Here is a 17126-nt window from a genome sequence, read left to right as displayed (position 1 = left end):
GCGCGCACGCGCCCCCGCCCCCGAACTACACGTCCCAGGCTGCCCCGCGGCGGCGCGTGCGCGGCGGCGCCCGGCGCTCGGGCCATTTAAATGTGTGTGAGGGAGCCCCTGAAATGGCCGCGCAGGTCGCCGCGGTGCCGCGGGCCCCGGAGGAGCCGCCCGCCGCCCTCAGCGGACCGGCCCGCCCGGCCCCGCGGGCCCCGCCGCCGGCGAGCGGCACCCGGCGAGCCGCCGGCCGCCAAGCGGGCCCGGCCGAGCCAGCCGCTGCTGGCGGGGCCCGGCCCGGCGGAGCCGCTGCCCCCGCCCGCCCTCCCCGCCGCCGCGGGGCTGTTCACGTTCTCCCCGCTCAGCCTCCCGCCGCCCGGGGAGCGCCGACACCACCACCGGCACCACGCCGAGCCCGCCGGCCACAAGGCGAGGCGCGGCAGCCCCGCGGACGGCGCGGCGGGGCGGCCCAGCCAGCGAGGTGAGCGCGGGGGGAGCGCGGGGGGCGCGGGGCCGGCGGGGGCCCCCGGCGGGCTCGGCCGGGCGGGCGGCGGCGCCGCGCTCGGAGCCCCGGGCGCACCTGTGGAGGGCAGCGGGCGGCGGCGGCGCGGCGGGCTCGGCGGCCCTGCTCCGGCCGTGGCGTAGCGGGCACGGCGCCGCTGCCCCGGGCGCGGAGCGCGGGCTGGCCGCCTTGCTCGTGCTGCTGTCAGAATCGCCCCCATGGCAGCTTCTACGTGCGAGCGCTGTGCGAGTGAAGGTGTCTTCGCGTTAATGTGTGAGGAGCTGCCGGGTTGTTGGTTGGGGTTTTTTTTTTAATTTTTAATGGTTGGTTTTAATAAGTGGCCTGAGAAGGGATCTCGTGATTCCATGCGAATGTTTCCAATGCGGTTGTCAGAGCGTGGTGCCAGATTCTTTTCAGGGGTGCCCAGCAACAGGACAAGGCGGAATAGCCATAAACTAAAACACAAGAAGTTCCTCCTCAACACGAGGAAGAATTTCTTCCAATGCAGGGTGGCAGAGCACCGGACAGGTGCCCGCGGAGATCCTGGAATCTCCCTGTCTGGAGATACTCCCAACCTGTGTCACCTGCTCCAGGTGACCCTGCCTTGGCAGGGGGGTTTCGCTGGATGATCTCCAGAGGACCCTTCCAGCCCGAATTATTCTGTATTTTCTTTTATTGAAAGGCCAAAATATCTCTGGATTTTGGCGTGTGCTGTGTGTGGTTTTGTTTATTTTTTTAACAGTACAGAGTGATTGTTTTGGTTCTGCTCAGAGATTTGTTATAGTAAAAAGCTTCTTGGAGAGAGCAACATAGATAAAAAATAACTGCAAAAGCTACTGTAATTAAAAGTATAATGTGGTGAATTATGCTTGAGGAGTGCATGGGCATGTTTTGTGCCAAAGAAACCGAAGATGTCCTTGCTTACAGAAGTCAAGTGTGTGTGGAATAAAGTCTAGATAGGACTGTCTTAAAAACAGACAAAACTACTACCAGGAGAGGCTGTTCTCCACTGGTTAATGCTTCCACACCACTGTGCTTGAATGCAGACTAAAACAACTTCGGATTGTAAACCTCTGCATTTTTGTCAGTGTTTATCAAGCAAAAGTTTGGAGCAGGGTAACTTTGTAGACTGGAGTGTCACTGTGTCAGTTCTAACCCAGAATTAAATTAGGCCTCTTAATGAAGGCTTAAAGGGCATGAAAACGAGCATCAAAATGCCAGATTCGTAAAGGAAAGCTGTTTGCTCATCGGAAGCTCCTCACTGCCTGTCCTCAGCTGCAGGGGTAGTGCCTTTTGGGATGGGGCTGTGTCTCTTTTCCTAATTTTTATTTTTATGTGTATTCTAATTAAATTACCTTTTACACTGACTGTGCCATGCTTATCTGTGGCCCCAGGTGACAGTGGACACCCCCGGTGGTTTTGCTGTTTGATAAGGGTTCTGGTTCTGTTCTGGGATGTCTGATCGTTTCAGAGTAGCTGAGTTATTGGCACTGCTGTCACTCTGCCTCGCTGTGGAGCCCATAGTTTAGTGACCTGTCCACAGCTTCTGTGTTTGAGGTGCTGGAGGCCTTCTGTTTATCTAAAGGAATAATTAAAGCTATGTTTCCTTCAGGATTGCCATTATTATAATGTCACTGTTTAGCTTCACTGGATACAGCAGTTACTCACTGTAATCGTGGGACTCTGCTGTGTTCAATGGATCCAGCAGCAGCCGGGGCAGCTTTCATCCTGCAAACAGCCAAGTGTTCCCTGGAAGCTCCCAAATGCAAGGATTCCTCTGTCTGTTACTAGGATATGGCTTCAAACTGGAGGATACTCTGGATTAAAATGTGTGAGGTTTTAAAACTGTACCTGAAAGCAGAAATGCTTACAGTAAGGGACCTCTAGCAACCAAATGTTCTTAGAAACGAGCATAGGGAAGTGTTCCCAACAGCACGGTGGTGGCATGAAATCCTTGTTTAGCTGGGCATGAAATCCTTGTTTAGCTGCAGCTTGGGATCTCTGGTGTCCAGCACAAACACCTGGTGTGTGAATTGCACGTTCCTCAGCGAGGAAGGCAGTGTCTGTGCTCAGAGCCCAGCGACTGAGCAAACCCTGCGCTCCTCACTCCGAGTCCTGCAGCAAACCTCATTCCAAGAAGCGTTTCAGTTGGCTTCCCAGAACGAGTGCTACCGCCCTGCTTTTCCTGCTTTCTCTGAAATAGAGATCAGGGCCTTTGCTGTTTGCGAGGGCTGCAGCAGCACGGTGAAAACTTGTATTTCAGGTCCTAAGACTATTGTACGAAGCGGGGGATTAGGCAATCAGCTCTTTCTTTGCTCCATGAGTAACTCTGTTGCTGACTCCAGGCTGTTATGAAGGTCAGCCCTCTCCAGTAACGAGACCAAACCAGAAATGATCCAGTTAAACACGGGTTACACTGAGGAACCTGGAGCTGCCCGTGTTTATCACTACACCCTTTCTCGTAAAACAGTGTAACGTGGTTTTTTGCTTTAAGTGCTCTAAGAGAATGAAGAGGGAATACCAATGTGCAGCCAGAGAAAGGAATTTCATTATGACAAAGCCCTGTGCTGAGGGGAAATGGTAGAACTTTAGTTGCTGCATCTTCAGTCAGGTGTTGCCTTCAGCAGCAGGTTGTTCTCATCCCCACGGCTGTCCTGCTCACGCAGCTCCTGGAGATTTATGGGTGCTGGTGGATGAAATGGTTCTTTGATTCAGGCACGTTAAAATCTTGTCTTGGCAATTGAGTTTGTAACAGCTGGGCCATCAAGTTTTCTAATTACCTTTGTCCCTTGCTAAATGTTATTTGAATTAGCTTTTATTCTTGAAGGAAGAACAACTTAAACTATTCTATTTTGCCTGACAGAACTACGTCTTTACTTTCATCTCTCAGCCTTTTAGAGGTTGATTAACCTCAAAAAAAACCCCAAATAACTGAAACAGGCTTTTAATTTCTTTCTCTCCATTAACTGAATTGTTAACTATAAGACTGAATCCGTGTACGTGATGATTTGGGTCCTTTAATTTTAAAAGATCAGCAATCTAAGCTTTACTGAAGTGTTTTTACTTCTAAATGTAAGTAAAGCTTGTAGCTCTTCAGTGCTGCTGTTTGCTTCTGTATCATGTATCCAAAATCAGGGAAGTGTTCTCTAATGGAAGTCTTAATGTTTAAATGTTACACATATTTGTTTATCCTCTTCCCCTGTACGGCGCTGCCTTAAATGTCAGAAGTTATTAATGTACTTAATTATAGATGCTGTGAAATACAGACTCCTTCTAAAGGTATTCTAATAAATCTATTAAAAATGGAAGTATTTCTAAAATATTCAGCTAGAATTTTGGAAGGTTTCCTTAATTCAAGGCTTTGTTTGTATAATATAGGTACCCTGACTTTTGACTTAATTTTACAACCCAAAATGCAGTTGGTCAGTCTCCCTGGGAATAGATCCCTTCAAGTGAGAGGCCTGATGAATTCTTTTGGGGTGAATATGCTGCAACTGCAGAACTCTAATCTTCTTTTTATTGTCGCTGGCAGAAACTCCAGATGAAAATGGCAAAACCCAGCGAGCCGACAGTCTTATTGTGAAGAAGATAAAGAAAAAAAAGAAAAAGAAACACCGGGAAGATGTGAGGGGAAAACGCCTGAAGATGTACAACAAAGAGGTGCAGACGGTGTGCGCTGGGCTCACTCGCATCGACAAGGAGACTCTGTCTCAAGGACAGTGTGACAACCTGGAAATGAACAAGGAATCCTTCAGGTACCTGAAGGATGAGCAGCTGTGCAGACTGAACTTGGGCATGCAGGAGTACCGGGTACCCCAGGGAGTGCAGACCCCCTTTGTGACACACCAGGAGCACTCTGTCCGCAGCAGCTTCCTGAAGACTGGCACTAAATTCAGTAACTTCATTCACGAGGAGCACCAGTCCAATGGAGGTGCCCTGGTCCTGCATGCTTACATGGATGAACTCTCATTTTTGTCTCCAGTGGAGATGGAGAGATTTGCAGAAGAGTTTCTTGCGTTGTCATTCAGTGAAAATGATAAAAATGCAGCGTACTATGCTTTAGCCATAGTGCACGGAGCAGCTGCCTATTTACCAGACTTCCTGGATTACTTTGCTTTTAACTTTCCAAACACTCCAGTGAAAATGGAAATTTTGGGCAAGAAGGACATTGAAACAACAACAATTTCAAATTTTCACTCTCAGGTAAGAGCTATTCAAATGCATAAACGTTGCACAATACCTAGATTTGATTACTCTCAGTAACCCAGAGCAGACACGATTTAAAATGGACGAGTCACAAGTGTATTTTCTAAGCAGATGAAGGAAGGTGATGTTAGCACTAATCTGTGCTGTGTATTCCTGCTTCTGCTGAAAGCTTTTCTGTGCTCCCTGGTAGCTGGTGAATCACACACCAGACGCTGCTACCTGTGACCTGAGGGAAGATCTGCACTGAGCATCTTTGCTTGTAGACTTGGGAAAACACCGAGATTGTTCAAAACAGCCGAGTGTGTGTCAAGAATTGCACAGACTGCAAATGCTAGCGCTGCTTTTCTAGTCAACAGAGCTGCGGTTTGTTTTGGGGGTCCTGGGGTTTGGTTTTTTTTTTGCAGTGATGTTATTTTCATGTTTCAGGATATCTGTTTCATAAGGTTTTTAACATCTTAATTCCCTCAGCACCTTATGCTGTTTAAACTTTCTAACTTGAGGGTGGTTAGAGGATCTTGTTAATTGCTTTTGAAAAGGAATTTCATTTTATTTACTCCCTTGGTTTCCATGGTAGGCTTAAACTAGTTTAAATTCTGAAATGTATCTCCATGTAACTTAAATGGGTGCAACAGTAAAAACTGAGCTAATTTTAAGATTCCCGCATGGAAGTCTCTTGGATTTTAGTCTTGTGCTCAAACTCAGAAGTATCTATGAAATACCACAAGATTACAGGTTCGATAAAATTATCTTTGATGGAATAAAGCTTCTTTCTGTGTAGTCTGAGAATGGATCCAAACTGCTGATTACCTTTAAGGTATTTATTTGAGACATTAATTACACTTTCTAGTTCACCTGTTGGGAGGCTAAATCTGAAACTCTGGAGTGGAGTTCAGTTCAGTACGATAGGAACACAACTTTAACAACAGACTTTGAGTGTTAGTGCTTGTGGATGGGCTGTTTGGATCTCTGCAGGCTTTACCAACTGCTTATGAGCAAGATTTGCATTGGAAAAACAGTTACTGCTGTAGAGAAAGTTACTGCATGGTCACTGTGGAGCCTTTGAAAAGCATTAAGTGAATAATTCTGACACTTGGCTTTTTGTTTGGCAGTGATTTGCTGCTCCAGCACTTATTTTAACCAGCTTCTGTTTCTTGGTGCAAGTAATCCTTTGTGGTGACAGAGCTGTGTCTGGGTGCAGAGAACCCCAAAACAACCTCTGAGCATTTGAACCCCTGCCGTGGGCAGCAGCACTTCTGCACAGCACATGCCCGTGTGCTGCAGATGGCAAATGTGCCCACAGGTCAGGCTTTAAAGTCTTCTGTATCAGTGATTTATGTATGTTCCTTAGTGTCCTGATTGCATTCTGGCTTGAGTACACGTGATGACCCCTGAGATGGCTAAACAGAGCCTCTGGAATGTTTAACAACTGCATTTTTTCTTGGTGAATGTTCTGTGAACAGGAATACTGGCACTATAAATACACGTGAGGAATGTATGGTAATAAATAAGAGGCTTTGCTGGGTTATAGTCTGCTGGTACTTCAATTAATTCTATTTTAAGTACAGTCTAAACTTGATTAAGATTGAGTCATGACATAAGGTTGGTCTAAACCACTTCTCTAAACCCAGCTCCAGCATGACCTGCTTAATCCTCTCTGGCTGAAGTGTGTTAGTGCAGTTCTCCCTGAGCAAACAGAGCAGGGGAGCTGTCACAGGCAGCTGGAGCAGGGCTCTTCAGGGAATACACATGATGCAAAAGATGAAGAACCGTAGGAATTGGTGCTGGGTTCACCCAGCTTTTGCAGGCTGGCTTGTCTTGGGGTGGAGAAGGCTGCAGTGCCCTGCTCCAGGGGGATGAACCTGGCTGTTATGCTCCTGTTCCTTGGCAGCTCTGGTGAGGCTCGAACAGATCGGCCAAGCTTCACTTTCCACCCCTCTGAGTGAGACTTGCACAGCACAGAAGCACTTCCCAGCTGTGCTTTAGCAGATCAAACACGTCGCACTGTTGCCTGCTGTGACACTGGTTATTTATATTAAGTTCCCTCCATTCTGGGTTCCTTCTCTGTGCGCAAGTTTGTTTGCTGCACTGGCCTGTGCCAAGGGGTTTGGGAGCTTTAGGGAGTCTTGAATCCTGAAGATTCAGTGTTCAGAAATCAAAATTTGTTCTGTAAACTGCAAGTTAACGTTAGCTTTGGCTTGCACAACATTCAGCTGGTTTGTGTTTTTAGAGAAACTGAATTGTAGTATTCAAAATAAGGACTTTAATCTGAAGGACTTGGTAAGTCTAGTGATAATTAACTGCCTTGCAAGGTGAATTCCTTTGTTCTCAGGGCAGTGGGTTTATAGCAAAGCACTCCAATGTGTATTTGTTACATAAATGTTTGGTTTCAGTATCTTAAAATAATTAAGCCTCAGTGTCCTGTGGATTTTTCCCTTGCGTTGGCTCCCATTGGTTCTAATACTTCAGTGCTGGAGCTCAGCTCTAGCGTGGAGCTGTTCACTGAGAGCTTTCAAGACTCAAATCACTGAGCAGTAATTTGTAAGCTCTCCTCACATAAGGGCACACTTTCATTTGGAAGCTCTTTGCAGTGCAGCTAGAATGAGCTCTTATGTTCCTTATCACTTGTTTCAGTACAACTGCTTCCACTCAGTGAATGGGAATATATTTAGAGTTAAAAACACTTCTGCTTTTTCTCCCAGCTGATCAATTTGCCTGATGAACTCTCTCTGATCCAAAGAACAGCTATGCTGTCACAGAGGGTGTGTGGGGGTTCTGGGAGGAGGCCAGGAAAGGGAATTGGGGAAGTAGGTTTTGCATAAGCTGCTCTTCCTTCTGGGGAGAAGGTGGGAGAAGCAGCCAACAGGTGATAACTGGGTAAGTTTTCTTAGTCCTGCTGTTCAGAACGGGTTACTCTGTTCCTGACAGCTTTGGTCCACGAAGCACATCCCAGTTGAATTGTCTGCCCCACGTGAACTTCTCTGATTCTGGAAGGGCAATCTCCTTTTTTTTAGCAGTAACTACCAAAGTATGAAACGGAGAAATTGTGCATCTGTACTGCATCCTTCATTTGGTTTGTCACTGAAGCCATATAAACAATGCCCAGTGGCCCTGCACTATGTCAGATTTTAGTCAAGCATGTCACCCTTGCTGTGCTGGCGTGCCACTGCCTTGTCCTTCAGCGGGAGCCAGCCTTGTGCTCTTGCTTTCTTCCTTGTAGCCAAGGTTTTGTGTGGTTGGTTTTATAGCTGACTCGGCGTGCTGAAATATTGTTGCTGTCAACTGATTCATGCTTTTCTTGCAACTGGAGAGAAACTTCAGAGACTTAACCTCATTTGTCTCCAGCTGATGCCTCATCTGCGTGTCCTCTTCTCATCCCGCGCCGCTCACTGAAGCCGTGGTGAGGCTGGGGTGCCTCAGGAACACGCAAATAAACACCAGCTCCGAGCCTGTGACAGGAAGCACTGCCTCTGTCTGCTGCTGTTCTCACCCAGTGTGGGAAACGCTGATAGGCACATGGTGCAGCTGAGAGAAAATGTCTCCACGAGCACTGGAGCTAATTTTAAACGTGCCCAGAACTCGCTGTGAGTGGGGGGTACGCACAGCAGTGATGGCTGGCTGGCATTTGAAGGGGCACAGCCTGCCTGAGCTGTCTTACTGGCCCCATTGTCCTTTTGCAACAGGAAAAACAGAGGCAGTGACTGCTTGAGATCCACTGCTGCTTTTAAAGCAGCACAGGGAACAAATTACAGCAAGGGAGGTGCTGTGGTAATGAGTTACTGACTTGTGGCAGCCGTGTGAACTGGAGTGACCCCAGCTAAACTCCTAAACAAGAGCTGAACTTTAAACAAAAACAAAAAACACTGAGAGAGGTCCTAATGGATAGAGCAAAGTGACTTCAGCTATTTCATCATCTCAGCTTTCTTCCCTGCACGGAGGGGTGCCCACAGGTGGCTGTGGAGTGAGCAGGGCTCAGAGGGAACCTGGGGCACCTGCTGAGTGAAAGGCCAGAGCAGCTGGCCGTGCAGCAAGCGGGGTGCTTGCTCACGGGACACCAACCCAGCCAGGGTAAAGGGACAGAAAGCTGCCTGCTCTTTTAGATGTTCATTGCACCCTCGTGTTGAGACCCCTGGCCTGACCAGTGTTTGCTGCGCAGGAGGAATTAAGAATGGGAGAGCTGCTGTGAAGTTTCTTATGGCATATTGGACTAATAGACTACATTCCCTGTGATTGAGGTGCCTGAGATGAATAATGCAGCCTGCTGGGGATTGCCGTGGGCTGGTGCATGTTGTCAGTGTAAACATGCCCTGGGTTTAATTCTCAAGGGTGTATATTCCTTGAATTTCTATTAAAAAACAAGCAAAGTATTGAAATCCAGTGTTTCCCTAAAGTATTTCTTCTGTTTCCTTTATAACTCCTGAGTTCTTGTCTACTTTTCCACTTTCCAGTGCATTAAAAAAAAAAAAAAAGAAAAATTAAATCTTCTAATTTTCATTTCCTTGGAAAACAAGGAAAAGCTGCATATGGAATTATAATTCATTTTAACTCATGACAAAGACCTGTAAAATACTAGTGACTCTCACCAGGTGCTTTCAGTAGCACAGAACTCATCTGGAAGGAGTCTGTCTGCACTTACATAAACAGTGCCAGGCAGTTTAACTTCACTGGATAAGGAGCAGAGCACTTCACCCCTTAGTTTTTCTGTAGGTGCACAGAACTCAAATATTGCTGTGGTGTTCCAGTGCTCCTGCTCTGAACTGCATTCAGCAAATAGAGTGAGCTAAACTTGTATAATTAAGAAGTGAAGTATCTGTGGCTGCTGCTGGAGGATAAAATTGCAGCAGTAACTCTATTTTTCCTTTATTAGTCTCTCCTAATTTACCTTTAACAACTGCGTGGAGTAGTTTAATGACATCTGCTTTGCTGGCTAAACATGCAAAACTGAAACTAAGCTTAAAGCTAGGCTGCTGCTGCCATGTATCTAAAAGTGGAGTTCTAAAATGCATCCCACTGGGTGACCACGACTGTTAAACTGCACATTTACCTGTCACTGGACTGTCCACCACTCAGCCAGGGGGAGCAGCTGGAGTTTTCCAGCCCTGGCACACTGAAGGGTGGTGGAAGGCTGTCAGCCACAAGTGACTGTGCAGAGCAGGCCTGTGCTCTGTAGAACGTGTGCTCTGGAACGTCAGCCAGCTGTGGTGTCTGCACAGGGCCTCCTCTGTGGCACGTTCCAGCTCTAGGATGAGGCTACAGAGCTCTGGAGTCTTGCCAGTGCCTCTCCTCTGGGAACAGGAAATTGGCAAGAAAAGTTTCCAGATGACCCAGCAGTGTGGGACAGTCTGTGTTCTAGAGGATGTCCACGAGCTGGGAGATCAAAATGTTTCTGACCCCAGCACTGATAGCAGGTTCCACTGCAAATGGTAGTCCTAAAATTCTTCTCCATGCGCTCTGGCTTTCCAGCTAAACCCCTCATTTCTTCTGGTTTTGTCCAATTTCCTGTGTGTACTCTCGCCAGAAGCACCGCATGAAACACCCTGAGGTTCCTCACTGCAGGCCAGGGGAAGGACCTCAGGGCCAGGACTGAGATGAGGAGTGTGCATCTCCCAGGAGCAGCTGCTTTGAAACGTAGAAGCAAAAGTGCAACTGCACAAACCAGTGGAGAGCTGAAGCTTGCTGGTGAAAGACTGAGTCACGATGAAACCTTGTGTGGTTGTTTTCTCAAGTCAGCCTGGAAGTGTTGAATTGTTCCTGAATTAGTCAAATACTCGCTTGCTGTTATTCAGACTCCAGAAGGATTTCCTGTCAGGAGTACAGACAGGAGTCCTTTCTTTCTCCAGGGTTCCGAGCAGTCCCTGTGTGTGTCCCCAAAGGCCCGTCTGCTGAAACAGATGTGGATGAGCCCAGGCTTGATCCCAGCTGTGTCAGATCAGTCACTGTTAGCCTGCTGTGGGAGAACTAACGCTGTGCTGCTCTTGTGTCTCCTGTGTGGCCGCAGGTCAATCGGACGTACTGCTGTGGCACCTACAGAGCAGGGCCCATGCGCCAGATCAGCCTGGTGGGAGCAGTGGATGAAGAAGTGGGGGACTACTTCCCAGAATTCCTGGATATGTTGGAAGAATCTCCATTTCTTAGAGTAAGTAGTGACCTGTGGTGTGTTCAGAGCGCTGTAGATGTTTAAGCAATTGTTAGGTTTAGTAATTAGAAGCTGTAAGGTATTTTCTTTATTGATGTGCTTATTTGGGCTACTGAGGTTCACTTTCCTTTGTCCAGTTGAAAGGCATGGACTGAGGTGGCTAATTAAAAGTAATCAAGTTTATTTTATATATATATATATATATATATATATATATATATATATATATATATATATATATATATATATGTACTTGCACTACATGCACTTCTACCTCCCTAAAAACTATACTTGTTAAAATTAGCTTGGAATATCTTTTACCTCTCAAACTTAGTTTCTATGCAATTCTTTTGACAGCAGATTTGAAGCAGTTTGACCAAAGGCATCATTGAATTTTTCTATCTCACGCAGTGTTTTGTGTTCTGTGTGTTTTGTGGGTTGTTTTGTTCCTGTTTCCTTTTAGATGACTCTGCCCTGGGGGACTCTTTCCAGTCTCAGGCTGCAGTGCAGGTCCCAGAGTGATGATGGGCCCATCATGTGGGTGAGGCCGGGAGAGCAGATGATCCCCACAGCTGATATGCCAAAATCACCCTTCAAACGGCGCCGGTAAGGGTTGCGTTTCCTTTTGCACTGCAGTTAAGTCTGTGTCACGTTTGAGAACAAAAGCAAAGTCCTTGATGTGTGCTGGCTCTTCCCAGGAATAATTCAGATTTAAGTTTCACTTTTGCTTTGTTTCAAAGTGGCTCAGCTGATAAAGCAAATGTTACCCGTGATGGTTATTTTATTTCACTACTTCTGACAGTATCTGTCAGTACTTCTCATGTATCCCAGATCAGTGCTTTAAGATTAAAACCTGTTTTTATTATCCTGCAGGAGACTTAATTCATCTTATTTCCGTGGCAAGAACCAATTTGGTGGTGAGGGCAGGTGGAATGCTGTAAAACAGCAGAGATCCTTCTACTGCTCGTGCTGCCTTCTAATGTCAGTGCTAAAGCACTTACAACATGCCTGCCCAGAAATCATTGTGTATTCTTGTTTTCTGTCTCTGGAAGAGTGTTCTGAAACAAATTTCAGGAGATTTGGAAGCATATTTTAATTGTCATTTCAAGAAGACTTCTTTGATATAGTCCCAAATAACTGAAGCTCAGTTTCTGTAAGACAGCTCTGTTTTACATACTGGTGTATTCTTGGAAGAAGTCTTTCAGCGCAACGAACACAAAAATTATGTGATTATGTGATTTGATTTGTTTTGTAAAGTTTGATTTATAACCTGAATTGAACTTTGCTGGTTTTGTTTCGATCTTTCACCAAATCAACACCTAAAAAAAACCCAAAGGGAAGTGCTTTGTTCCCTTGAAGCCTACAGCACCCAGAATTCGGAGATTATTTCGGCACAAATGTCAATTTTTGAGCAGCGGGGCTGTTTTTAGTGTGTGTTTTTCTGCCCTTGCAGGTCCATGAACGAGATCAAGAACCTGCAGTACCTACCTCGCACCAGCGAGCCCCGCGAGGTCCTGTTCGAGGACAGGACCCGAGCTCACGCTGACCACGTGGGGCAGGGCTTTGACTGGCAGAGCACAGCTGCTGTCGGCGTGCTCAAGGCTGTGCAGTTTGGGGAATGGTAAGGGCTGCTGGGATGCAGCTATTCTTTTTCTTCTAAAAAATAAAAATAAAAATAATCCTTGCAAAACAAACCTAATCAGAAATGGTTTGAGCGCTGTAACGAGACAGTGGCTGGAACTGTCTGCCCAGGGAGGCGGTGGAGTCACTGGATGTGGTTGAAAATAAAGCCTGGACATGGCACTCAGTGCCATGGGGAGGTCTTTTAAGAATCACAGAATTTCTAGGTTGGAAGAGACCTTTAAGATCATCGAGTCCAACCTGTGTTCTATCACCTCAACTAGACCATGGCACCCAGTGCCACATCCAGCCTTTCTTTAGAAGGCTGTTAGGTCATAGGCTGGACTAGAAGATCTTAAAGGTCTTTTCCAGCCTAGTTCATTCTGAGATTCAAAAGCTGCTCAGAGCTGAAAACCTCAGGCTATGTACCTCCTATTTTGCCATCTTGAAGCAATAAAAAAATTGTAACAGCACCTTGCAGAATATTTTAGTGACATACAAAAGCCTTAAACTTGGACCATCATCCTTGATTATTCTTTTCCTCAGCAGGTATACTAATTGTAGCTTTTGTGACTGTGGTCCAAGAGCTCAGTGTAATTAATTTCACAGCTGCAGTGCTTTCTCAGGTCATGCACCCAGGATATTGCTGCTGACCTTGCAGAGAAACTAGACTTGTATCATTGTAATAGCTGGAAATTACATTAGAAATTGGATGGCATCGTTAGCATTATCATTAGAATAAAAGATGCCAATATTTCCTGTACTGTTGAATAAAACTCCTCACTGCTTCAACTTCAGTGTTACTTTGTAATTTTACATTTTTCCCTTAATGCAGAAATATTCTGTCCAATTACAGAATGGAAGAATTGAGGCAAATACTGGTTCCTAGAACACAGAGAGCTTTGATAGGGGCAGTTTGAACCTGGGTCTCGGGCTTTTCCGTGTATTGTCCATGCAAACATCCCTTCTCTTGTGGATGCAGCAAAAATTGAGAAAGAAAAATGAGAAATATATGAATTATACCTCTTTTAAAATAATGCACTATTGAGACATGTTGAGGCTTTGTGCACAGTGTAACACTCATTGGTTCAATGAAGCTTTCTGCTGGGAGAGCTGGAATGCTCTGGAACTCAAATACTTTCAAAATTCCTGGAATTCTCTTTTTTTTTTCCTAGGAGTGACCAGCCTCGTATAACCAAAGATGTGGTTTGTTTTCATGCTGAAGACTTCACTGATGTTGTGCAGAGACTTCAGCTGGACTTGCATGAACCTCCAGTGTCCCAGGTATCAAATGTGCCCTCGTGGCAGCTCATTCCTGGTGTTTTGGGAGGAGTTTCTGGCAGATCCCAGCTTCTCCCTAAAGTCAGCCCTTTTGTATCCCCTCAGTCCTCAGCTCTCTTGGGTAAATTTCCTTGTGTTTCAGGATAAAATGTTTCACTTGGAAGGGACCTTTTTCTTCTCCTTTGCCCCAAGCTGGGTTCATGCAGCGAGTCCCAGGGTGTGCTATGGAACAATCTGTTGATTAAGCCATGTGTGCCTGCTCCTGCTTTTCCTGCTGTTGTCTTAGGCTAGGGAAGCATCTAAGCTCAGTCCTGTCAGCCCAAGCAATGCAGCCCATTGTTGGTTTTGACTATAACTACAGAAACCTCTTTATTCTCCTCTCAAGACATCAGAGAAATTGTATTTTTAAAGTCCAGTTCTCATTTGAATTTGAAGTTTTACCCTTGAGACATTGTGATTGAGACATGAATTCAGTTGAAAATAGGAAGATGCTGAGTTGTTTGAAGAGTTTACCACTAACTTTCCCATCTCTCCTTCTCCCAGTGTGTTCAGTGGGTGGACGAAGCCAAACTAAACCAAATGAGACGGGAAGGCATTCGCTATGCTAGGATTCAGTTGTGTGACAATGACATCTACTTCATCCCTAGAAATGTCATTCATCAGTTCAAAACAGTGTCAGCAGTCTGCAGCTTAGCCTGGCACATCAGACTCAAACAGTATCACCCCGTGGGGGAGACTTCTCCAAAAGCTGAGAGCAATTCAAGCCTGAACAGCGATGTTCCTGGGAGCGCAGAGGCAGAAGGTGAACCCCGAGGTGTGAGTGTAAAAACAGAGGCTGAAGAACCAGGTACAGAAATTCAGCTTACCCCAGGGGTGCTCTCCTCCTCTGTTTCTTCAATATCAGGACTTGTGCAACCAGATCAGGTGGCCCAGCCCCTTCCAGGTTTTAAAATAGAGTCTGATCAGCAGCGCAATCCACAGGATCATGCAGGCTCTTCTGTGTGATTATGTATATATTCAAACATTTTTTAAACAACTTTTTAAAATTTTGATGTGAAGTTATAGTTTTATAACTGGCTTATGTTTTATTGGAGAAATCTTGCCTATAATTCTATAAAGAAAGGTGACATTCCAAAATGTCAAGCATATCTTTTTTACACAGATTATGCAAAATTCAAGTTGTATTTTAACCCCTTAGTACAACCTGTAACAGTGGTCTACCACTTCTTTCTGTTTAAGTAAAGAGATGTTGAATATCTTCTCAAAGTCAGATTGGAATTCCTCCAGGAATATGAAATGATTGAACTCCATTGGTCAGTGTTATTTCCCTACTTTTACTTTATCTCTAATCTTCACCAGAAAGTGATGCTTTTGTAGAAGACTTGCAAAGTGATTTCCCCATCTCATTTTAATTGCTTAAAAAAGAAAAAAAAAAAAAGGAAAAAAAACCAAAAAAAAAGAAAGAAAAAAAATAGAGAAAGCACAGCACTTTTGATGATTTGTGGAATTTTTGGTATGTCTGTTCTTGACACGTTGGTTTATATACAAGCTGTAGAAATTGATGTTTCTTACAGTTCCTACAAGGGTGGCCTGTAAAAAGAACTGAAGCAAGTGTCTGATTCCTGTTGAAATGCAATGACTTACTGACCTAACACTTCTCATAGCACTGCTTATGTTGTTTGGTGTGGGGGTTTTTGCTTCCAAAATCCATCTTCCCTGAATGTGATAAATGCTAGTGTCAAAATTAGAGAACCTCTTGGTAGTCTTGTGGAGGAAACTGCTATCTTTGAGCACTTTAAGGCTTTAAAATACTTAACCAACCTGGCAGCTTGTTTTGATCGGGTCGTAACGTGTCCAATGGATCCACACTTTCCCCTGTACTGATGCACTTAATATAACAAGCGTTGAGCTGATACCCGACTCCTAGAATAAGGACAGCCTTACCGTGTAAGTTCTGTATTAGTATTTCACAATAAAAAGTACTTTGGCGTTGGACTGCTTTTTCCATGTGTAGCTCCCGGGTGCCCAGTTACTGTGGAAAAATCAGCAGCACGTGCTCAATGTGTAGAGTGTCAGCTAGTGACAGTTTTTAACCAATCTTTCAATATTTCTGGATGTTAACGTGTAACCTGTATTTGACTTTCACTCACCCCATTGATCGCTGCCCTTTCCGGTCATCAAAAGGAAAAGTCCCTTTTCCCTCCCCCCTCCCCACATTTAGAGTACAAGTTGGGGTTTGGTGCAACTTAAGCTGTCTCCAGATAACTTTATTTGTTCTAATCCTCACTGGGGTAGGAAAGATTTGAAACACTATGTTAGACTAGACAAAAGCAAAGATGCCGTGTTAGTTCTGGATGCATCTTTTTAATATCAATTATTACTCTTCTCTTTATAAGGGTCTCTAAAATATGTTACTCTATTATAAATCTTACTTTGTGCAATATTGTTTGTGTAGGCTTTTATATACATATTAGCACCTCGGTGTAGAGGTCACTATTTTAAACTGATAGAGAAATAATCCTCAGAAGATACTGCAGTGATTAGTTAGAGCCTGTATTACTCCTTATGTGTATGTATGTATTGTCTTCGGTACAAAAATGAGGACTAGGAAATATTTCAATTTAAAAACTAATTTACAGATTGAAGTGGTAGTGACTCGTTTAGTAATCTGTGTAAATAAGGTGTTAGAATGGAAAGCTTTTATGATGAGAAGTAATGTGATTCATGCAGGGGTGTAATTTAATCTTAGCAGAAATTCTAGATGACTCAGCGCAGCTCAGAAAGGAGCCGTCGGTTCTCTGGTGGGTTTTTTCCACTTTTTATGTTGAGAGGAATTTCATAGCTTTAAGGGTTGTGCAAAGTAAAATTCCTCACAGGCAATAGTGGTTTCAGTTCATCCTTCACATTCAAAGATTCCCCAGGGGTGTTCTTTCCTTTTGACCGAGTCTGCGAGTCTTCCACGTGCCCGTCCCGCCCGTCCCTGTCCCCGGGGTGGCCCTTCCCTGGCAGCCAGCACTGATCTCTCAGGAACTGTCACAGCAAACGGGGAGAGCCCCGGTGCACCAGCCTGTTCATTGGAAAACTGGAATGGAGTGAAGAGAGAGTCCATGTGGAAGTCCTCTGTAAATTCTAATAGCGTGTTTTCAAGTGGATGAAGGAAGACTAGGGTGGGCTGGGCTGCTTTCCAAGCTGTAGCTTTAGTGACACCTGTGACAGCAGCCTGAAACACCTGGAAAATGCTCTGACATGACCAATAGCATCCTGCTGTCTGTGCTCTGCTCAGTTACTGGCTTAACACCTCCTGTCAGATTGAAATGCACATCAATAAAGGTGTCTGTGGATGACCTGCATGTTGCTGATGCTATCCTGTTTTGGAAGCCTGAGGGAGAGAGGAACAAG

At 45.3% G+C, this 17126-nt stretch overlaps 1 protein-coding gene across 2 annotated transcripts; it reads left to right on the top strand.

Annotated features, from left to right (window-relative positions):
- The first annotated feature begins 75 nt into the window (after nucleotides 1-75).
- RSBN1 (round spermatid basic protein 1) lies at nucleotides 76-15722 on the top strand. 2 transcript variants are annotated; one of them, XM_038162619.1, is made up of 7 exons: nucleotides 76-466; nucleotides 4020-4690; nucleotides 10689-10826; nucleotides 11290-11432; nucleotides 12280-12447; nucleotides 13622-13730; nucleotides 14271-15722. In XM_038162619.1, exons 1-7 carry the CDS (start codon nucleotides 91-93, stop codon nucleotides 14730-14732), a joined length of 2067 nt encoding a protein of 688 aa, XP_038018547.1. In that variant the 5' UTR covers nucleotides 76-90; the 3' UTR covers nucleotides 14733-15722. The 2 variants fall into 2 exon arrangements, with proteins under 2 accessions (XP_038018547.1, XP_038018548.1); XM_038162620.1 differs by lacking the exon at nucleotides 76-466 and adding an exon at nucleotides 535-742.
- Nucleotides 15723-17126: the final 1404 nt, after the last annotated feature.

Source organism: Motacilla alba, chromosome 26 (assembly GCF_015832195.1).
Source record: "Motacilla alba alba isolate MOTALB_02 chromosome 26, Motacilla_alba_V1.0_pri, whole genome shotgun sequence".
Lineage (NCBI taxonomy): Eukaryota > Metazoa > Chordata > Aves > Passeriformes > Motacillidae > Motacilla > Motacilla alba.
The sequence above is the reverse complement of the archived record's forward strand: the minus strand, read 5'-3'. Positions and strand labels throughout refer to the sequence as shown.